The sequence below is a fragment of the Lonchura striata genome, chromosome 2 (genome assembly GCF_046129695.1).
Source record: "Lonchura striata isolate bLonStr1 chromosome 2, bLonStr1.mat, whole genome shotgun sequence".
In the NCBI taxonomy this organism is placed as follows: Eukaryota; Metazoa; Chordata; class Aves; order Passeriformes; family Estrildidae; genus Lonchura; species Lonchura striata.
The window spans coordinates 85,021,840-85,045,638 of NC_134604.1; the positions used below are offsets into that span (position 1 = coordinate 85,021,840).

Consider the following 23,799-nt stretch of genomic DNA (forward strand, 5'->3'; position numbering starts at 1 on the left):
GAAAGCTGCCACAAGACTTTTCACATTTGAATGTGGTTCTCTCTTTATCTATTGTGTTAACACAGACAGCATTTGCCACATTTTCATCCTTTTGAATGAAGCCTTTAGAAAAGCAAACAGACATGTTCTCTCTCAGTGGAGGAACAGAAGAATAAGGATGAAATAGAGAGTTTGGAATGGGAGTGTGTAAATTGGTATTACTAAAACAGACATTTGAATCAATATTTTATATTAATAGACATATATTTTACAGTTAGGGTTTTTTTCTGGAAAGTATCCTTATTAAAAAAATCAACTAGACAGAGAAAAATTCAAATCAAAGTAGTCCTAGACACATGCTATAACTATGATCTGCATGCTTTACTTCGTCTTTGTTTAAAGATTTGCACTATTTTCTCAAGTGTCCAACTACAGTAGGAATGAGAATTTAAATTCTTTAACCTTTGAAATCTTTGTGTTTCATAGCAATCTGCATGCAGTGAACAATGAATTAGGTGCACATTCTTTTTTCTCTTCAGACTGCTTTGCAATTCTATACTTGTACTTCATTACCCTAAGACAATTTTTGTTTTGAATCAATATTGCTGAAGGAATAATTTGTCACTCTGTTTAGATCATGCAAAGGACATGCCTGAAGCTATGGCATGAAGAGCAGAAAGAGCTTCAGATTTTTTTCACTCTAAGTGCTCCTACCTATAAGAGGTTTGCATTTAACTGTGATAATGACTTGAATTAGAATGTGGGTGGTGGTTCTGTACTTCTCAGATAAAAATCTGTATAATATACTTATCTTAAAATAAACTGTTCTCCTTTGATGCAACACCATGCCCTGTTTTGTCTGAGGGTGGGGAGGGGAAGCTGGAGTTGGGTGTCCCCAGGTCCAAGACAGACTTAGAAGATTTGTACAACCTAAAGTGAACTGCAGTTGCAGACACTTAAAAGAACTAGAAGAGGAGTAGCTGTGGATTGTTTCTGGTAAAGAAAAAGAATGTGTTCTGAATGTCTTGCATTGGGGAGCAATGTACAGCTGTTTAAAATAGCTAAATGTAGTCATATCAGTATGAAAAATTTTAATTTTTCTCTCCACTGAGGATAAAGACAAGATTGTAATTTCTGAGAAAGACCAAAAGGTTTTGAAAGAAAACTTGGCAAGGAAATACCCCATTATCATGCAGAATTATCTACTGTAAGAGTATTGCCTACTATTATAGTTCATCCCTGTTTTATGGAACAATCTCTAAAACACTAACAGAAGGCAGTGTATTCAAGAGCATCTATCTTTCCAGAAGCATAAGTACATTGGCAGATCTTAGTACAAACAACTTGAGTATTTTGAGATCCTTATCCTAATGCCACCTTCCTGTACTCTTGGGATTATATACTTCCCTGCAATGTTTGTCTTATTCAGTCTGTCTCAAGCTGACTATGATTAACTTTTTCTAATGTAATGAAAAAATTTTGATGCCTTCTGCCCAAATTATTTTGTAAACACTGCAATGCATTGTGACTCCTGCCAGATGAGGATTTTGTCCCTGCCAAATGGCTCCATCCAAGTGCCAAGGATTCACCTCTGGTTTTCTATGGGATGCTGTGGCAGCCCTTGTCATGGCAGGCTTCCTTACAGTTCCACTTTAGCTGTATTTGCTGGAAGGTTTGGAAACTTTCTGGAGGCTTATTCTTGTACTGTGTCATTTCCTTAGATATATGACAGCATAGCTCATATATGGCAGACTTTCTGGCAGATAAAGGTAAGATGAATACTGGCTTCAGTAGACAGAGAGTAAACCCAGCATCAGGCAGCTAATCAGAGAAGAGATTTTGGCTCTTGCCAGTGTAACTTTAAAGCAGAAGGTGTTGACTGAAATGGAGCTTTTTTTATGAACAAGACCTGAATATTATAATATTAGCTGCAGAAAAGTGTTCTAGAGGAAAGAGTTTCCACAAGCTCATGAAAGAAATCTGGAAACATGACCCTGATGTGGAGTAAAGGCTAAATTTAGAGAGATATTCCTAGCAAGTAACCAGTCTGAGTTGCAATTATTGTTAGTTTATGGGAAATTAAAATCTAAAAAGACACTTATCACCTTTCTGCAGCATGTGAATAGCTCTTCTATATTCTCTGTATCTTAAAATTTTCATTAAGTTTGTAGATTCAGAAGTGAATAAAATATTAAATATCATCTGCAATACTGTGAGTTTTAAATTAAGTACAATTTCTGCTTCTGAAAGACTTTTAGATAACATTTTAGTGATTGTGCAACCCTGACCAAAGGCCAAACTTTCACAGTCTGCATTAATATGAGGCTTTTGATTTAGCCAACCATAAATCACCAGTACAGCAGTGTGATGACAGAGAAGAAGGAATCAAAGCCAGAGGTGCTGGAACAGCAAGTATAGAAGGCTGTTCTCAGCTGAATAAATGCAAACAGGCTCACATGTCTTATGTAATATTTCCACCCTATCTCACAGTGATATTAATAACAGAAATTTTGATTGTATCATCAATCTGCATTGCAGGTCAAGATATGTTTCACAATTTGAGTCAAAATATTCTGTCTACATTGTGCACCTAATTAAAAGTTAACCTATGGATCCAATTCTGGTTTGTATTTTAGAATTGTATCCAATTCAATTTTGTATATTAGAGACACTTGTAAAGCCATTCTGACTGCAGTCGCAGTGTATTTTCCCTGGAAGTACTTCCCTCTCTCCCCACTGCTTTAGCCAATCTTACAGCCTGTTACTGCCTTTTTAAACATAGTTCAGCAGATCAAGGGTTTTACTTGTAAGGTCTGGGTATCTTACAAATGGCAGTGTGGCTTCTTATTTGGCAATGCCTGGCCACACAATTATCCATACAAATCAAACCTTGCCATGACTGCAGAGAGCAGCAAGTGAGGGAGCTGGACATCTCAGAATGAATTCCTAAAAGTTATCAGCTTACCTCAGTGTCATCTAGGATGGACAGAAAAATGCAGATGAGAAGTGGCTGCTATCAGGAAAGCCTCTGTTGCTATGTAGAATTCACAACTCCATTCTTTAGAAGTAAGGAAGCAAAATCTTTTTCCTAGCAAAACATGGAAGCAATTCTAGTCTTTTGTTTTTTTACCTTGTGATCTCTCGTAAAAGCACCAGGACATGTCAGACCAAAGTCCCTATGTCTCAAGTGAATGACTTTCTTTGTGCTAAGTTCTGTAATGGGTTTACTTAGTGCTTCATACTGCCATTAAATATCCAAGCATCTTTCAAGCTCAGAGGGGAGCTCAGGCTAAAATCCCAAGATCTGGCTTATTGTTACTGGAGAACAGAGTCAACCTTGTTGTCTACCTGTCCTGGTGAGCTGTTCTAGAATGGAAATTGATGTAGCTCCAGCAAAAGGGAGCAGGGGATCAGGTCTCCATTTACAGAGGAGCAAAAAATATAGCATTGTCACTCGATGAGTGAGTGGGGATACTAATTAAGGGACCTTAAACCTTAAAGTCAGACACATACAAAACATTCCAACATATGGAACTATCACATAAAACATCAGCTGAAGGAAAACATAATGGAAAAAAGACTGTGTGCTTTTTTCTGTATGGTATGGAAGTCTTTTTGAAAAGGAAAACTTGAGGTCCTTTAACAAGGACAACTGGATGTCTTTTTAGTGAAAAATTGCTTCCTACTGAAATTTTCCCTTCAGAAAAAAAATGCAGGTGAATGAAGACTTGCCCCCAAGTCTTCTACTGTCTATTTTTTGTTCTACTTTTGCCTTTACTACTAAGTAAAATTACTTCTTATTACTTCTTATCTCTCACCATTTGCTGCAGTAAGGACCTATGCAAAGGACATTGCATTGTTTCTGCAAGGCAAAGCATAAGAATGAAACCAGTTATATATGTAGTTCTACTGAATTTAAAAGTATGGAGAGGAGTAATATTCTCTCTGTTCCTCTTATTTTTGTTATATTCTGCACTATTTGTGAAGAGGGAAGGTAATTTTAGAACATGTTATACTTACCCTACTCATATTATTAAGCTGAGCTTTCTCTAGTTTCTAGTGACTAAATAATTACTCACAATAAATATACAGTTTCAGGCATCTACATTTCAGGATCTGATCCCTGGCCAGCACCAGGGAAAAGTTCCATTAACCTCAGTAGGCTATTGCTGCAGTTATAAATCACACTTTCAGAAGATGTCTTACTATGAGTTTTATGAGGGAATTTTGTAACAAGATGGGCAAGTACTGGATTTTCAGGGGAAATAAATGTTTTTATTCCCATGAATGTTTGTCAAACTTGCAAATCATGTAGGAAAATGCTTTGATAGACTAGAAGAATTATTAATAATGGTATATTTATTTATTTATTACACTTTAATCTGAGTGGCTAATGGCAAATTTGTCAGACTATTATATGAATTACTGTTCAAAATAAAAATTGAAACTTCTCTTAGAAAAATTTCAAAATCTTCAAAATATTCATGCTGATCAATTGCTGTTTGACATGTGAATGATTATCTTTTAAAAGTCAATACTGTTGATTTCTCTCCTAAAAAAGGGATTTGGTTTATTCTAAATACTGTATCAGAGATAAAAACTCTGTCAGCAAAAAGATTATTGCTATATCTTCTTCTAACCAGGTTAATTTTCTGTTGGTATTTGCTGTCAGAAAGTAAGTCCTGCAATATTCCCTCATTCCAGGATTTCTGCCCAGGCAAAAGACTTACAGTATTATTCTGTTCCTCTGAAAGCAGCCAAAGAAGGAGAGTCATCTCAAATCCAGGTGTATATTCGGTGTCACACTCAAAGTTATCTTAAACGTTATGAACATTCTGGATTTTACAGTGTTTTTGGAGTCCCTTTGCCTCCACTCCCAATGAAAGTGGTATAGAGTAACATCCACATCCTGGCCACTGCAAAAAATTAACCCTCTCCTGTCTGGAACCAAGACAATGTGATACCCAAGGTGAAAGATGCAAAGACTCCACACTACCACATTTAAGTGAAAATAGACACTATTTTAAAATTGTGCACTGTATTTTTTACAAGTCTCTACCTGTCTGCTTAAGGATGCCATCTGATTAAAGACAGTCTGTGAAATACAGTAAATGTAATGTTTTCTTGATCCCAATGAATTTAGCATTTGAGGAAAAAAATAAATCCTCAAATTCACATTTGTCCCGGGGAGAACAGAGATGACAAGAGCTCTGTTTTGTGTCATCAGGACTCAGTGGCACATTGAAAATGTAGATGACTTTAAAACCCATAAGTTTTATAGATATTCATTAAATAAATATCTTGAGGTGAGTTAGCACATGAGGATGTGACTGAACCAGATCATTAAAATGCAATTGCATTAAGTCACTGTGGCATTTGGTGCATTTTTCCATCATTGTCAAGAACATAAGGCACCAACAGGCTCCAGTTGTGTTGATAAGACTCTGACCATCCTTCTTTGCCACACCTCTTGCAACCTCTTCCTCTAGCTAAGGGGTTCAGCTGCCTGCTGCTGGCACTGGCCTTTCCTTGTGGGTCTGATGACTGGGATGGTGGTGGTCCTGCTCCATCAACATGGACCTATGGGGTGATGCCTAGCCCTGGACTGACACTGGTCAATCTGGCTCACCTTGTGTGGGCACTTCTTGTGGGCTCTGTGCCTACAGCTAAGTGATCTGGGAGCATGTTACAGTAAACAGTAAGCAAAGGTGACTGTTTTGAAATGCTTTCTCAAGTCAGCCATTTTTTGCACATCTAATAGAAAAGAAAGTCATGAGCACCATTTCCTCTGGATGAATCTCTGGGAGGCTGCTGACTTTTTACAAAGCCAAGGAGGATCAACTAATTCAGTCTCAGGTTCACCCACAGAATCCGAATCAAAGAATAGTTTGGGGTGCAAGGGACCTTAAAGATGATCTAGTGCAATGTCTTGTAGCATGGGCATGGACACCTTCCACTAGACCATATTGTTCAATGTGAGAACCCCAGCCTCACTCTGGGGTCCCATGTGGTGGTGAAATTTCTCTTTTAACTTGTGATTCTAAAGAAAAACTGTGTAGGCTCTTGCTGTTTCGTTTCAAGGCAGTTTATTGTTAGTTATCTAAAAGATTGTCTTTTTTGGGCTGTGGCTGCTTGGTCAGCGGCCTGGACAGAGGCACACGCACACCCTGACACCCTCTCTGTCTGCTGTCTTCTTCTTCTCTCCCCCCGCCCAGGGCTGCTGCTATCTTTTATATGATATATTACGTATGATATGTTTATGGTTTTCCTCTAATACCTACTACCTATATTACTAAGTGCTTTTTTACTCTAAACTAATTTGTGAGTGTTAACATCACTAAGAACATGGAGGCAAGGAAGAAGAAGGAGGAAGAATAGGATCAGCCTACTTTCTTCTATCTTAGAACTTTTGACCTCCATGTACAAAGTAAAAACCCCCCTGTACAAATATTAAAACCCCCTGTACAATACTAAAAAAATTTCCCCTCTGGTTTGTAACTACTTTTACTATACTATCTAACCTTTTGTGACTGCTTGTTCTACCTCTAAAGTTGGTAAACCATTCCATGGCTCAAACTCAAAATCACAGCTGTTTCCAGCTGCCTGCCAGGGTCTAAAATGCTTCTGACCAAGGCCTGGAACCTCTAAAAATGTCTGAGAGACATTTTGAGTTCCAACAGTTCAAAGCCCCATTCAGTCTGACCTTGAACACTTCCAGGGGTGGGACATACACAGCTTTTCTGGAAAACTTGTTCCAGTGTCTGTCCAGTAGAGAATTTCTTCCTAATACCTAATCTAAACTTACTGTCTTTCAGTTTGAAGCCATCTCCCCTTGTTGTTGTTACAAAGGTCTTGAAGTAACAGCGCTTCAGGCCTTTGTAAAAAGTTCCTTTCCACCTCTCCGTTTAGGCACTGCATAGCTGCTAGAAGTTCTCCCTGGAGCCTTCTCTTCTCCAGGCTGAACCCTCTCAGCCTGTCTTTACAGGAGAGAAGCTCCAGCCCTCTGATCATCTTCATGACCCTCCTCTGGACTCATTCCAACAGGTCCATGTCCTTATTATGAGGGCCCCAGTGCTGGACTCAATATTCCATGTAGGGTCTCACTAGAGTGGAAGAGAGGGGCACCTCCTTCAGCATGCCAGTCATGCTGCTTTTGAGGGAGCCCATCTGTTTTCTGTGCTGCAAGAACACATTTGACTTGATGGGGGCTCTCCTAGTGAAATTTGGCATTCCTATAAAAACATGTGTGTCCCTTCCCACCTCTGCCAGTAGCCATATATGTATATATGTATACATGTATGTAGATATGTATATTATGTATGTAGATATTTGCATTTTCTTGAAAGAAAAGTTTACTTTATTTTGCTCTGTAGTAGCCTTGTATTTGTCATTTACTGAGTACTCTGCAAGAAAATATGTACTTTAAATGATGCTGAGAGCATCATTTAAGCTGAAGTACTTTATGAAACAGCAATTTCGAAACACAAAGCACAATTTAGAAGTTGTATGACAGGTAGACTCCACTAATCATCACCTATCCATGATATGTGAACAAAGGTGCTCCTTCTTATGGCAATTGTTATGGCTATTTATTGACTTTGAGCATTGATGCTTGGGATAATTCAGAATCCATGAAATGGAGCTTTCAATATATATTTTGTAATAACCAGCTGTAACTTTTTTAGATAGGGTGCTTTTATTGATATTTTCTATTTCTGATGAATGATCTTGAACTTATTTATGCAAAGGCGCCTTGAACTGCAAAAATCTGTCAGGCTAAAGGCATCTGAGAAAGAATACAAACAATACTTGTATGATGCAAAGAAGTTTTTAAGTAAATGAAAATAAGATTCAAGAGCTACAGGGTCTTTGTATTTATCTAACAGTGATAGAGAACAGTGATTCTTTTAAAAGAATTAATAGACCTTCTGAGGGAGACAGAATTCTAAGTGCAAGCAGCACTACAACTCACTCCATGAGCTTAAATTGTAGAGTCCTCCATAATTCTGTTGTGCATTTTTCTTGGTCTTTGTTTTTGTTCCCCTCCTTTGTCCCACCTGGCCTCCCACCCCCGTCAAAGTGTATTTGGGATGTCTAGAACTCAGAAACCTGAAGTTTACTGCAAACTCACAGAGTGCTTTTAAAGATGACATTCTTCTCTTTCCTGTTGTTGTGGTCACCTTTCCATTGGCTGACTTGCAGTTTTAAAATCTGCACATTTTTTCTATAAGTACTCCCTCCTTTAATTATCTTTGTCAGCTTTATTTGACATTGTAGCAAGTGCTCCTGTTACAGTATCTGAGTACCTTGCCAGATGGCAACGGGGGAATTTTTCAGTATTTGTGAATTAATTTGGTATCACCTGACAGTGAGAACTTTCTTAGGGTTCCAGATAAATGTCCATGACCATACCACCAGCACAGTGATTTCTGCTGTTTAGTGCATACAATCATCAATTGCAGTAGGTATTTAATTTTTTTGTGTGCTTATATCTTAGCATGAAATAAAACAAAACAAAACAAAACAAAAACAAAAACAAAAACAAACAAACAAAAAAACAACAACAACAAAAAAAACCTCAGAAGAAATATGTACACTTTTTCCAGGTGGCAATGAAGACTTTTTGGGCTGCCAGATTATTTTAAAAAACAGAGCAAAGTACAACACTGTGTTAATAATTTAGGCTACTGCTGGTTCAGTGCAAAAGATGACATTTTACATATTGCTTGAACTTCTGGAGTGCACTCTGTGACAGCTGGCTTCTTAATCATGTACCTCTGAAATTGTCATAGATTAACATAAAGGTTATTTAAATGTCTGAAAAAGGTTTGGAAAGATTGAAAAAAATCAAAAAGCAGAACACTTCCAAGTCTTAAATCTAATAATTCTGTTGTGAAAATGAGTACCAAGAAAGGGCTTAATGCAAATGAAGAACACAGCAAGTTGCTGTGTGGTCAGTGTGACCTCTCTTCATTATACCCAGAACATGGCTGAAGAGAAGCTAAAAAGAGATCCCCAGGCTGTTCATAGGAAGGTAGCACTGCAGCAGCTCTCACATTATATAGATGTAATTTAGTGAGAAGTAATAGTGTCATAAACAAGCAGGAAGGTGTAAGCAAAAAAGAAGTTAGGGTTTTGAATCCAGCTCTTGTTAGTGCAGGACTGGTCTCTGCAGTAGATCTTCTCATGCTATGCCTAGTCTGCTTATAAATTCCCTCTGTAATAGTAGTTTCCATAATTTCCCTTGGGAGAAAGAGATGATGTTTAGCACTTTTTTTTTAAGAAAGCTGCTGGTGGTATCCAGCCTTCCTCCCTTCTCTAAACTCCACCTTATTAAATGGAATGATCCCCTTTGCAGCACTCTAAACAATGCTGCTCTTCCTTTCTGTCCCAAGCCTGCAAAGGGGTGGTGGATGCTGGGGCTATTATGGGCTTCCACAGGGCTCAGAGGGGCCCCAGACAGACCTATAGGGTAGGAATGGCTTCTCTGAGGAGCAGCATAAATTCAGAGTGAGTCCTATCCCCATAGTGTCCTAGGGGCAGCCTCAGGACAATCTCCCTCTCCATGTAGTTTGAATGTAAAAATGTCACAGATCTTCCATGTCAGAACTTGGCATCTGTTTTTGACCACCTGCAGCCCTCCATAGCATGGCTTTAAAGGAGATGTAACACCTGTAAGAAGCCTTTATCACAGATTGTCCTAAGAGTAGGAAACAGCAGCTTTTTGGGTTCCCTAATTCTCCAACTTCTTGGCTAGAGCTTTACTTCAGTAAACAGGCACGTCCCAGAGTACAGATGCCCCTTTATCCTATTTGTTCACATATATTTAGACACAACAGAATTTTGTCAGAGACATTGCACTGTGTCCTGCCCCCCTCACTCTATTTTGGGACTCCTTACACTACAACATGGGGCATACTCAAAGTTTTCCAATGTATTTGCTTTTTCTTAAGTCCTGGCCCTGGTATGCTATTAACAATAAATATTGTTGACATTCAGTAAATCTGGCCTTTGAAATTACCTTAAGCTACAGAGTAACAAAATATAGTCTATTTTCTGAAAACTCAGGTCCATGTGCAAACTCAGGGATTTATTTTTCACGTCTCTCATATGTTTGTTGACATCTATCTTAGATATCTGGTGAAATGCACAACTCAATTTTCTAACCTAATAACTGCAGGTGACAATATGACGCATACATTTTACATTGTTTCTTCCAAGTTAGCTTCCACAATCTCCTGACAGGGTTTCTTGGGTTATTTTGGTGGGATTTTTTTGGTTTTTTTTTGTGGGGGATGGCAGTTCAGTATTTGAATAAGCTTCAGTTTGTCAACAAATTTCTGTCACTGTGGTGCCTCTAGGAGAATAGAAATATCATGTGGTTCCAGTAACTTGAGTGCAACACTGCTGTTGGATTTTGCACTCACAAACATGGCTGAGCAGAAACAGCAAGAACAATTATACAAAAATAATGTTTCAACTCACTCATCTTTATAAGAAGCGGCACATGCCAAAATGAACATAATAGGTTTCTCTGCTCCACATTATCCATCCACTTATTTAAGTAAGATTTCTATAAATATGTTTTTTTCCTGGCAGAGTTAAATAGATTTTTTTATCAAGACACTGTTGTTATATTAATATTAACTTGGTAATTCTTTTTCATGTAATCATAGAATGGCTTGGGTTGGAAGGGACCTTGAAGATCATCTAGTTCCAACATCCCTGTTTTCTTGAAGAAGGCTGAACACCTGCCTGCCCATGGGAAGCAGTGAATTAATTTCTTGTTTTGCTTTGCCTAGGTGCACAGTTTTTTTCTTTCCCTATTAAACTATTTTTATCTTAACCCATGATTTTTTTCACTTTTATTCTTCCAATTCTCTCCCCATCCCACCAGGGAAAGTGATGAGCAGCTGCATGTGGTTACGCTGCCAGCTGGGGTTAAAGCACATACATAAATACTTTAAAGATTTAGCATTTTGTACCTGAGTCAATTTATGGGAAATTTGCATTCCTGAGTAACTTGCAAATTGAAAGGCTTTCTATCCATAACAAAATTGAACTTCCACATGTGTGCTCTTTGCAATATTTTTTCCTGCTAAACTACCAGCTCAACATAATCACTAAATATTTAGTGACTTTTCATTACAAAAATTGCTATCCAATTTTAAGAATTCATTGCTGATGTTAATGACTGGGCCAGGACTAAACAGCAGTAGTTTCAGAGATTTATAATTTTTTTATTGTTAATATTATTCACAGTGTTTTGAAAACAATAGCTTAGCTTTGCTTACCTTTTGAAAAAAAATATATTTTTTCAAAAAATTCACCACCTGTTAAGCTTCTAACAGATTCCTTCAGCAGCTGTGAGAAACTTACCAAATCATGGCAATGGTGGTGCTTACTGCAGTTTAGACATGGTGTGACCACAATTTATCCAGTACAAATATTATATTCCATTTTAAATCTTTTTTTTCTCTATATTACTGTGTTATTATAAGAAACAGCAATATTTCTGAAGAAATAGAATAGGCACCATTAGATTTTAATTGCAATCACTTGGTAAGGTCACTAGCAAAGGCATTTATCAACTGAGAATGTCTTTAAAATATAAAGAAAAATATTAAACCATTGTCTGAATTATTAAGTACAGAAAGTGTCTTAATTTCACTAACACAACTAACATTGTGCTCAAAATCTTTCTCTTTAATTTTTGGTGAAGACAGATTCAACACAAGAGTGGCCTAATAAATGAGGAATGAGAATCATACAGTAACTTGAAATCTACAACAAATAGCCACATCAAACAAACACTTATTCCTCAGCTTGTGAAGTCACTAGAAGAGTAAGGATTATCAAAAATCAAGATAAATTCAATATTTTTGAGGTCCGAAATTTACAGCTTCTCAAATTAACATTGGAACATATTAAAATCAATTTGCACCTGAATGAAAACAAAACAAGGGTAACTGTTTTTAAATAATTTGAATTCCAGAAAAAGCACTACCATTTGTACCATTCTTACCTGCAGAGGTTTTCACAATTTCTGAAGTATTTCTGAGACCCATAAAGTCAAACTGATAGAGTCTCCAAGATTTCTGGTCAGCAGCCTCCACTGAATTTTTCCTCCATCTGTAAATCATTTCCTCTTTAGGATAGCCATCTAGAAATTAATATATATATATGTATATGAATATTTTGCATTTAATTAAAAAATGTTCTGCAAAATATTATCTGTTCACTGTTTCAGTGCTATTTGGGAACACCTATATTTCTGATCTGATGCTTTGTCAGTGAGTTAAGTGGCATCATTCATCCAGCGTTGTATGGCACAGAAAAATAGAGACATAATGTTCACAAAAATAGAGTCATAATACTGGCAAAACTGTGATTTTTCAAAATCATTGTTTTTGAATAGAAAAAATACGTTTGGTTCTATCACAAACAGATCTCTTCAGAGATGCAGTTGACTAATTGGAGGTCCAGGCACAGAAGTATGCTGCTTTGCATAAGCTCTGAAGAAGCTGAGCAAACCAAAAGAATGCAAAAAATGGGGAGTCTCTCAGTGTTAAATATGAACAATTGAAAAAGACACATTGCTTTAAAAGCTGCAATAATTCTAGTGGGGGGTGTGCTACTGTACTTCAGAAAGAAACAGAACAGCGCAAAAGAAATCAAAATTTTAATTAGCATGGGAATTTTAAAGTGATGATGCTACCATATTTCTTCTGAAGTCTGGGGTAGTTAATGAGGCATCACCTGATCTCTACTGCTGAAATAGCTTCTGAAATTCTTTATCAGTTTAGCACTCAGTGATCATATTAATTCTTTTGCCAATTTTAAATTTCTTCTTTATTAAAGAATAGCATTTTCCAATCAATGTCCAACAAATCTTCAACCAGTCTAAACCATAATAATAAACCATCTAGAAAACAAGAGTCCACCCATGCTAGTTAAAATTAGTTTGTTCTCTAATGCATAATACAATCAATTTTTATTCATCTCATTAATATAATAGCTGTAGATTACAAGGCAAATTAAAAGCCTAACAACAACAATAGATGGTTAATATAATTGTCACATCAGTAATTTACTTTTCCCCATTGAAAACTGATACATTTTTATATTTGCATTGCAAAACAGACTGTCTGGTCATGGTGCTATTTCCTTGATATCTTCCTCCTATGAGTGTCTTCTAAATATTGTTTTAGGTTCCACCCTGCCAGAGTACTGCTGTAAAGTGTATCAGCAGTATATTTATCCCTCTCACTAACACAGCAAGAAAAGAACCCACAAGTCCTTTAGTTCTTATCTAAAAAAAAAGACTAAAAAAATCATTATGTCTTTATTTAAAATGTCACATTTTTATACTTCCCATCCATGTAAATAAAGAAATAACCTGTAAAGGACCCTACTGAGTAACAAACACTGTTCTCTGTGAAAACTCTTGCTGCCAAATAGACTTTGCTGCCAATTCTGCTGTGCAAGTCTGTGAGATTGACCTAAAGGTTAATTTTTTTTGGCTGGCAGATTATGTCAGAGGATGCAGTGATACAGTGAAAGTCAAGCTTTGCAGAGCCTCCAAGCCATAGCCCTGAATGATCTGAAATCTTGAGTCTGGCTCCTATTTGACTGAACCCTCTGATTACATTTCTTCCTCTTCCAAGTAACAAACAATAAGATGAGGAAATGGCCTCAAGTTGCACCGGGGTGGGGGGTGATGGTGTTAAATTGAATATTAGGGAACATAAGATGAAGTCCCTTCCTCAGATAAATTTCACTAAATTTCACTATAATCGTTGTAAGTAAAAATGATTAAAACATTTGTTTGCAAATAAAAAATAAAAATTTTAATACATTGTTTTTAAGTGATCCAAAATGTTTTTACATCTTTTCCCCAAGTTTTACTGAAAAAATTGTGCAGTTAGTCTTGATGATTTTTACTCCTTTCTTTTCATCTCATGACTACCCCACAAAAAAAAAATTCCATTACACATTCTCATTATGCTTAAAGGCTTGCTATCACATTAACCAAGGCTTAGCTGTTTATCCTGACAAGAACATGTAGTCAGGAACAAGCTCATGGACTCTCATTCTTCAAGATTTTTCCTTTATTTTTGACTAAGAAAGGTCAGATTCAGTTTCAAAGTCTCTCTTTTCAGTATTATTCATCATCATTAAATCATAAGCAACTGACCTCAGGAGACCATCATTACATTTCAATAGTTCCTCAATCCATAGGTGCTGAGATCTGCTCTTACAATGATTTGGTTGCTTACATCAAAAGAGAGAAGTACTATAGATTCAATGGGATTCAAAGGGAGAGAAGTACTATAGATTCAATGGGATTCAATGGGAGAGAAGTACTATAGATTCAACCTCTTAAATAACTGCTACTATGTTCTGCTCTGTTGCCAGGTGACTGACTTCACTTTTCAATTATTTAAAAGAATAATAATTTTATGGAGGACTGGCACATCTCTTTGGACAATATATCACTCCTAGAATTCATTTAACTTACAGAATAGACTGTTCATGATGGCTCTTCTTTTGGTGATATTCAATATTTCTTGTACATAGCCTAATTGTTTCTAGTCATTTAAATATTTCATTTTAGCAAATATCAGAACTGGAGAGTTCAGTACTTCCACAAGAAGATACAGCCTCTATTGTTCAGCTTCCTTTAATTTTCCCAGAATGACAAGTGACAGTAAATTATCTTAAATTTTTGGCCTTGTGGCTTCAAGTCATTGACTCTGAACAAACTTCTGTTAGGTGTATTTGCCCTTCCAAGTTGCTTTAGGTTATGTAAAAATATTCACACTGCAGTAGGGCAAGCTTCCAGGAGGTCCTGGAGGCTTTTAAGCAGGTGCCAGTAAGATGTCAAGGGTGATGGCATTGGAAGAAGACAACCAAGTGTGGGTTCTATGTTACAGCCATCTGAGCTCTGGAAACCTGCAACTCAGGATCTTCTCAACCAAGTTGGTGTCAACAACATATCTTTCCCTCTCAGCATTTTACTTGATTAAATTCTCCTACTTTCTGGCCCAAAGGCTATTTTGTAGGCAGTGCTACAACTTTTATATACCATATTGGAAGCTTTTAGAGACCACTCTGATCATCTGGCTTTTTATAACATGGTACTACATGTTTTGCAAAATCAGGTCAAAACAAATTTGTTTATTTCTTTAAGAGCTCAAGAGAAAGTATCTATGTAATGCCTTGTGTTTACTTTCATCAAAGAAACATAGCGACTTTGCTTTTACACTTTTTGCAATTTTGAGGGTGAAATTATTTAACAGAAAGGCAAATTGTCATGACAACCTCTGAGATTCTCTGGATTTTCCTGTATTTGCCCTTTATTATTGAAATAATCAGACTCATGTTACCAGATCTTCTTACTTCACCACCATATAATTTAGAAGTGGAAGATTAAAAATATTTAAACTTCATGTTCACACTTGTTTTTAGGGAGACTGATTTGTGCAGAAGGCTCCACCAATGTACAGAATAAATGGTCAAGGCCAAAAACACCACCAGGCTGGATAAGAGGCATATGCAACCATAAACTGGCCATGAGAATTCTTATCCAACCCTAAAGCATGTCTGCTGCAGGAATCAACACTGATGGAAAAATGTCCAACTTTTCAATATGACCATTGATGCCTGCTTGTGCAAACTGCCTCTAACCTTGATTTCCACAAGGCTGTTGTTGATCTGGACAACTTAGATCAGTGCCTGATATCTTTGTTTCACTTTCTTTTATGTGACAATGTGGTTATTTTGGGAAGTGAGTAGAGCTGGAAAAACAATCAAAAAGACATCATGTCAAAAAGGACACAGACCACTTAAAAATATAAAAAATTTCAACAGAAAAGTATACAAGACATGAAAAGACAGGCATAGAAAAAATAAATAACATCTTTCATCTCTTCAGACAATACGTTACCTACTCTGTAATTACATTTATTTCACTGCTGGCTCAGCACACTTTACATTCACAGGTAACACAGGTAGACCCGGCTTATATCAGAAGGAATAACAGTATTAGGCTCCTTCTTAGCCTTGCAAAAATTTCTGTGCTCAGAGTATGCAATGAAGAATTAATGAAAGCAGCAGTGAAGCTGAAAATGTGGGGGAAGCACAAAAGGATTGGTTCTGTTAAATATCTGCCAGGAGATGATTCTTGTGACAAGAGTAGGTTTTTGAAAAATGAAGCTGGATTCTGGGAAGATTTTGCTTTTCCATGGGTGTTAGATATAGACTCAGAGTCAGTGGGAAATGTGATCATAAAGATGAGCTTCTGTATTTAGTAAGTGGTTGGAGTTCACATCATGGGCATGGAGGGATGTTTGTAGATGCCAGTGAAGTGGTCAGGAGAGGGAGGATGCTCTTATTCCAATTAGAGGCAAGGAATTAGCAGCCCTTTATGCCGTACAGCCAGAAACACTTTGCCTCCTTGAATGCTACCTTGTTAACTCTGCTTCAGGCTAATTGGGAGACCTCTGTAAACATAGTCTGGGTCAGAAGAGGATAATGAAGTCCACAAATGCACCTTTCTCTGGTACCATGTGAATAAGAGATCATATGCTTCCAAAAAAATCTGCCTGGGCTATTTTTTTCTTGTTAGCAGTCCTTATAGCTGTTTCTTTGTTGGCAAGTAAACTGAATTTTAATCCAAACTTCTTGATGTTTGGAGGAAGAGGCTTCTCAGTGATCTGTTCCTGTATCTGTATGGTGTTTGTCCTCAAAAGGCTTTTAAAGGAGGAGAATCTTGAAAGTTCTCCTATTAAAATTGGGAAAGGGAAAGGGAAAGGGAAAGGGAAAGGGAAAGGGAAAGGAAAGGAAAGGAAAGGAAAGGAAAGGAAAGGAAAGGAAAGGAAAGGAAAGGAAAGGAAAGGAAAGGAAAGGAAAGGAAAGGAAAGGAAAGGAAAGGAAAGGAAAGGAAAGGAAAGGAAAGGAAAGGAAAGGAAAGGAAAGGAAAGGAAAGGAAAGGAAAGGAAAGGATTAGGTACTTGGAAAGAAGCTATGGTAATTATAATAATAAAAGATAAATGTGTATGTTGTAAGGACAGCTTTTAATCATGAAGTGATTTATTTCAGCAGTAGTAGATAATTGCACTTAGGTGATAACTACAGCAATTAGAAATGTTATTCTTTACCCTGTTTGCTTGCATCAGTAATTGACACCTTATTAACAGTACATTACTCATGAAAAAATCAACCAACATCATCATGACTGCAGATTAGAATGTATCTGATACTGCCCTGAATTTAAAGGATACATGTCCCATTGAAGATAGCTTTTCTACATAAAAATTTGCTTTGATATAACTGTGATACAATTCTGATGAAGAACTAGATGATCCAGTCACTATCTTTACAGTAATGCTTAATTATGCCTTACCTGGGACTAATTCTCTATTTGATAGAAATGTAGATCACTGATGTGATTTACTGATAAATTACATGGTAGCTTAGCTTTTGGGAGGAACTTGTGGCATCAGTTATTTTTTTGGGCCTTCAAAATAGAAAGAAGGAAATGAGAGGTGTTGCTGTCACACAAATAATTCCAAAACAATGATTTTCTGTGAACCAGGTACTCATAGACAAATTAAAATTTCGGAGGAGAGGAGAGGAGAGGAGAGGAGAGGAGAGGAAGGAGAGAGAGGAGAGGAGAGGAGAGGAGAGGAGAGGAGAGGAGAGGAGAGGAGAGGAGAGGAGAGGAGAGGAGAGGAGAGGAGAGGAGAGGAGAGGAGAGGAGAGGAGAGGAGAGGAGAGGAGAGGAGAGGAGAGGAGAGGAGAGGAGAGGAGAGGAGAGGAGAGGAGAGGAGAGGAGAGGAGAGGAGAGGAGAGGAGAGGAGAGGAGAGGAGAGGAGAGGAGAGGAGAGGAGAGGAGAGGAGAAAGAAGGCTGAGAAAAATGAACATAATTGGTCTGAAAAGAGAGGGGTTTTCTCCTGATGTAATTTTGAGATGTGGCTTTTCCATGTACTCACAATCTTCTAAAATCTAAGAAATGCATCTCAAATGGGGGTGCTAAGATTTTTTCACACACAGCTCTTGCAGTAAAAACTCCCTGTTCCAGGTATAAGATCCTAAAGGATAGGTAGACTAATTTGAATGTACCTTAAGAAACTAAGGAAATCCCGTTGCATCATACATTTGTGGTCTCTCCTTATACTTGCCAAATAATTTCTATTTTGACTTATATACAAATAGTACCATGAGTAATTTGGTTTTAGAAAATGGTTGTTTTTATCAGATATTGTCCCTATAATTCCACCTTTCTATTGTTTTGAAAATGTTTTCATTTTTTCTGAAAAAAATCCACCAAAACTAAAACCAAAAATACAGTCTCGTCCTATAGCTTGTATTGGTGTTTTTCTATGCATTTTTATCTATGTACTTAATTTTACTGCTTGCTAGCAGCTTCATTTGGAGGGCAATTTTCAGAAGTCACATGTGCAGCAATTGCTTGCATTATTCTGGCCAGCAGTTTCTTTCACAAATTAATTCCCTGGTAACTAAAACACCTGCATTCTTCTGATTTATCTATATTACATACCCACGCCTGACATCACTAACAGTAAATGGGCTGATTTCACATCTAGTTTGTTGGATATAAATTCTATCTATTCTAAGGCTAGAATTCTGGCACAGATCAGAGTATTGAGGACTCTGAGAGAAAGTTTGTTTAGTCATGTGCAGTCTTCTTCATGCTTTTCATGGAATGGATACTTCACCTCAACTTCCTGCTCTTTTATGAATGTAACAATGTGAAGATTTTCCCCTCAGTTTTCTGCAATACCAACCTCTTTCAGGGAAGAATGAAAGTCCAGAAAACAGTTTTCCTAGCTCAAGTTGTCTTTGGATATGAATGATTCTGGAATATGTGCCTGCTCTATTATTCAGGTATTTAGAAATTTTCTTATAAACAAATATGCAAGTAAGAGACAGAATTTCAGTTTCTAGCTCCCTGAACTTACTTCTCACAGCTAAAATAGCTATTTGATAGTGAACTGCTGTTGCTTCACAAATGTGTGTCTTTACAGACAAAGAACATACTTTTTTCATAACATGGTTCAGAAAACTCTTGATAATGTATCCAAAGTCTCACATTTTTATTGGCTGCAAAACTGCAGATGGTGATTCTCAGTAAAAGGATGTTTTCAGAAATGTATGGCAAAGAGGTGGCCTTTGAGAATCTGCTGGAATCCTGTGCTGCTGCTTTGTCCTCCCCTAGATCTTAGACACCATGGCCAGCTCTGCATAGAGATGGGAGGCTTCACCTGAGCACTTGCTGTGCTCTGTAGGATTTAGGGTGAGATTCAAAGAGATGGTAGTCTCGTCTTATCTCATCTCACCTCATCTCATCTCATCTCATCTCATCTCATCTCATCTCATCTCATCTCATCTCATCTCAATCTCATCTCAATCTCATCTCAATCTCATCTCATCATCTCAAACTCCCTTCTTTTTTCTCATGTGCCCTAAACAATGACTGAATGATGCTGAGAATTCAAGAACGATGTGCTACTGCTGAGAGATCAGACTCATCATTGTACTGCTAAATATGCACATTGGGTTCTCTAATGGAAAACAAACATCTCAAAATGAATATTTTAGCAGCTCAAATATTGTGCTTGGATGACTGCATGATCTCAAGTGAGAAGAGAAAAAATAATTTATTTTTAGTTTACACTGACCACTGAAGAACCTCCAGCTGTGTGCAAGATTTTCTCATGACCATTTCAACATGAATTTTATGCTGGATGTGAAAATTTTGAGGTGCTTTCCAGATTTTTTGTTATGATGTGCAAAGTCTGAGTGACTGCATACTGAAGTAGCATCTCAGGCAGATATAGGTGATGTCAATCACTCACAGTTTTCTGTACAGCAGTTGGCTCTTAATTCAGTCTTATGTAAAAGAGGAAAACAGCATTATTTCAATAAAGCAGATGAAAAATATTTTTATAAACCAGAGAAAGTCAAAGCTCCTAGCATGAGAATTTAAAACCAAACCTATCAGGGCTTGCTTGGGACACTTTAGAAATCAGAGCTATAAAACAGCTGAAGTAGAACATGAAGCTCAGTTTATTAAAGGAGTATCTGTCAAATCTTCAATTCTTTGATCTGCTCATATTCTCTATAGCCAGAACACAATCTTCCTTTTCCATTTATTTAAAGTGCACTTTTATTGAAGATGCTTAGTGATAACGACCTTCTAAAGCAAGTACTTAAATTTCTCATGACTGGGATGGACTGCAGTGCCACCAAAAGATTCAGCAGGAGCTGAATACCATTGTTTAAAGGCCTTTAAAGTATATATATTTTTTTCTTACTGATTATGTAGGCCACCTCAAAATCAGGGGCAAAATAGCTGTGCAAGTTAAATTAAGTAAATTCCATTAAAGTTCTTTATATATGTGTTTTTGGATTAAAAATAGCCCATGAATGTTCAGTATCAGCTTCAACTGTACTAGATTTTACAAGATAAATAATCCTGTCTTTACCCATTTAATTACAGTAATTAACTGTATCCTCCATGTAGGACTACTAAGATTTCCTTTAAGACTATCCTGATGAGAAAGATAACATTGTTTACTTTGTGCATTTCTTAAGCAAGTGCTGAGAAAATGTGTTTTGGCTCATCTGAAAATATATAATGAACAAGCAGAGATTCTGGTGAAGACTCAGAGCGCAAGTAAAGTAAACAACACAGGCTTATATAGCTCAGGAAATGAAAGAAAGTACACCTGTGAAGTTTTTTAGTCCAGGCAGGTGAGAACAAATAGAGAGAACATAATTCAATTACAGGCTTTTTCCTCTCATTGAGAAGTAATCTATCTAATCTTTTTATTTGAATACTTGATATGAATGGGGGTTTTAACATTGGGAACTTGTTTTGTGTTTTGCAGATGGGTCTGAGAGTATTTAAGGATTATTCTAAACACGCTTAATCCTTATCTTCTAAGTGCTATTCAATAATCAGTATTTGCATGTTAAGTATGAGTGCAGTTAAAAGAGATTACCTATTACCAGCATTTCTAAAGATGAATAGGAAGAATTTGTAAAATAAAATTTATTATTATTATTATTATTGTTATTAATATTAATACTAATACTACTAATAATAATGTATAGATAAATTCATATTCACAATTTGAAGGTAGCTCTTATAATGAAATAATTCTAGCATCCTTAGGAGTATTGGCATCCATCTGCTTTTCAGTGTCCAACTTCTTGAATTATAAGCACACTATAATCTATCCACACTGGCCCCCATGTAGAAATTTTCTATCCAATTTCAATTACAGAAATCATTGTAGCTAGATATTTGGCTTACATAGTCCATGTATTTTGTGACTAGCCTGAACTGTACATTTTCAGACCCATGAAAATGAAAATTTAGCTATCGATAATGTTTTTTCTAAATTGCCATGAAACCCATTACAGGCTTCCCAGAAGCTGTACCAGCAAAGCCCATGGCTTTACAAAAGCCATTAGAAATATACTATTCTCAGTCAACACAACATTATTGGAAGCAGGTTATGAATTAGACTTCCATACAAGATTATTATGACTTTTATATAGATCTTCTCAGAACATATCAGGAATGAATAGCAAAAGGTAAAACAAGAGAACACTCCAAACTGAAAACACAGTTTTTCTCAACTACTACCATTTCATAGAATAAAACAATTTGCAGCATAAATTCAAAACTAAACAGAATATTTCATTTAAACTGAAATTAAGCAGAATTAGCTTTTAAATGATATGTGGAATAGGGTTGTTGCTGTTGAAAAGGAAAAGCCTATACAAACTTTTTTTAATGAAGGACTAATATCTCTGCTTTGCATCACAGTGTAGCTTAACATGTGAACTGACACTGAAAAATCAAAATCAGTTATTTATGGTTAATTTCTTTGAATTGGGGGGGTTTTCATTTTATTTACAAAGAAATTAGTGCTATCTGGTTAATAATGTCATTACTATCATTCTCTATGTAGAGTTATTGTCATTTACACACCTTTATAGTTATCTGCAGACACACTAAAATTCATTAAAAATAAGATTTATAGCTCTTTAAAGTAAAACAGCAAAGACATTTATATTTCTTTTAATATTTTGCTAGTTTTCCAGTTTTAGCTCTGTAGGACTTGTTTGCACCTTATTGGCAAAAAAATGAAGACTTGGTAACCAAAGACAAATGTTAAAATACTTTTTCTGTCTCATGCTTGTAAAAAAATGAACTTTTTCAGTTCCTGAAAAATTTTTCAGTTCCTGAAAAAGTTATGGCTAAGATGTAATGTCCCTGATCATAATAACAGCTCATCAAAAATTATCTGATGGAATGAAATTTCAGATTAACAGAACACATTGTGGATTTTGGTATATTTATAGTTACACTCAAATTTATGAAAGCACTGTGTTTGTTTAATTTTTTTCATTTAAACATCAGCAACAGTGTTATGATGAATTGGTAAATACATTCATACTGCATTCACTGAATTTGTCCTTCCACTTCTCTGGAAACATTTATCAACATCTTTGTCAATTACTTTCCAAGCATCTGGACTGTTGCTTCTCTGGTTATTACCTCCCGCCCACCTCAATATTTGTATTGCATTTGCTTCTGGAAACTGCTGATGGAAATTAGCTGATAGTGCTGTGTACTACAGGAGTCCAAGTATCCTTCATGTCCTTTTCTCACCTTTTGAGATTGCATGTGTTTGTTACACAGATTCTTCTCTGACGTGTCTGTGTATCTCAATGCCTTAGTCTCTTACCCAGGTATGTTATTTCCAGCACATTAAATTTATTTTGATTAGTTTTACTTTACCTTAGCTAAAACTTCTGAGCAGTCATGCTCTATTACTGTTGTCTCCAGATTCCCAGAGTGACTGTAAATCTCAGTATCTTACAGTACACAATAGGGTAAATACTGAGTCTCCTGAGAGTTTATTTCACAATTTCTGGTCCCAGACTCTAATCATAGTCTAAATCTCCTCAGATGATCCATTAATTCTCTAAAATTGAAGAGTTCTGCTGGAGGTAGCACCGAAGAAGCCAAGTCACTGATCCTTTTTCCTGATAGAATAAAGATATCAGCTGTGCTTCCATCATGCATCTCAATTTTCTTTGGGGTGACCTATTTCTTAGTCCTTGGGTTCATGGATAGGTTTGCCTGTAGTTAACCAATAAGTATCAATTTATTCAATACCTTTTTTCAGAAATAGATAAAATCTGAAATAAGTCTACACACCTACCATACATAGTTTTGTGCTGCTTCATTTTCTGATAAGGCTTTAAGGCATTAGAATTTTGTATCAGCAGAGAATACAACTGCCTGCAATAGCTCTGAATTCTCCTGAGCCTATGCCCCCCCACAAGTCCTTCCAGAGCATCAGGCTGCTGTCATCACACAAAATATTATGGCTACAAGGGTGGTCCAGGGCGCATGCTTGGAAGCCTGGCAGCTTTGTCCCAGACAAATGTGCTTTCTATCCCTTGGGTGACTGAGAGTGAAACAGCCTGTTCTATGGCAGTGAAAATGGCAGTAATGCCAGCTTCACAAAGCAGTTGCCAGGGTCTGTCAGATTTGCTCCTGAAAATGTGTGCTCATGTTTATGAAAGAAAATATTATCTGTATATCCAGCTCAAGGAAAGCCCTTTTTTAAAAAAAATGGTTTGTGTGTTTATATTTAGGAAGTAAAACAAGAAAACAATACCAAACCACCATTATAAAACAGTGAGACTCTGTGCAAGATCCTATACATGAATATTTTTTTGAGGGGGGAGTTTTTGGGATAGCTCAA

The 23,799-nt window shown here is 36.7% G+C and overlaps 1 protein-coding gene across 4 annotated transcripts in view; it reads right to left on the minus strand.

Annotated features, from left to right (window-relative positions):
• Positions 1 to 23,799, minus strand: part of GABRG3 (gamma-aminobutyric acid type A receptor subunit gamma3) — a 297,012-nt gene that overhangs the window by 43,015 nt on the left and 230,198 nt on the right. For 2 of the 4 annotated variants that reach the window (XM_021546689.2, XM_021546691.2), the window contains exon 6: positions 12,005 to 12,142. The exons of 1 other annotated variant lie outside the window; for it this stretch is intronic. In XM_021546689.2, the coding sequence (XP_021402364.1) occupies positions 12,005 to 12,142 (138 nt within the window). Of the gene's footprint in view, positions 1 to 11,361; positions 11,495 to 12,004; positions 12,143 to 23,799 lie in introns of those variants that run through there. One more of the 4 variants, XM_077781528.1, reaches the window with a different exon arrangement.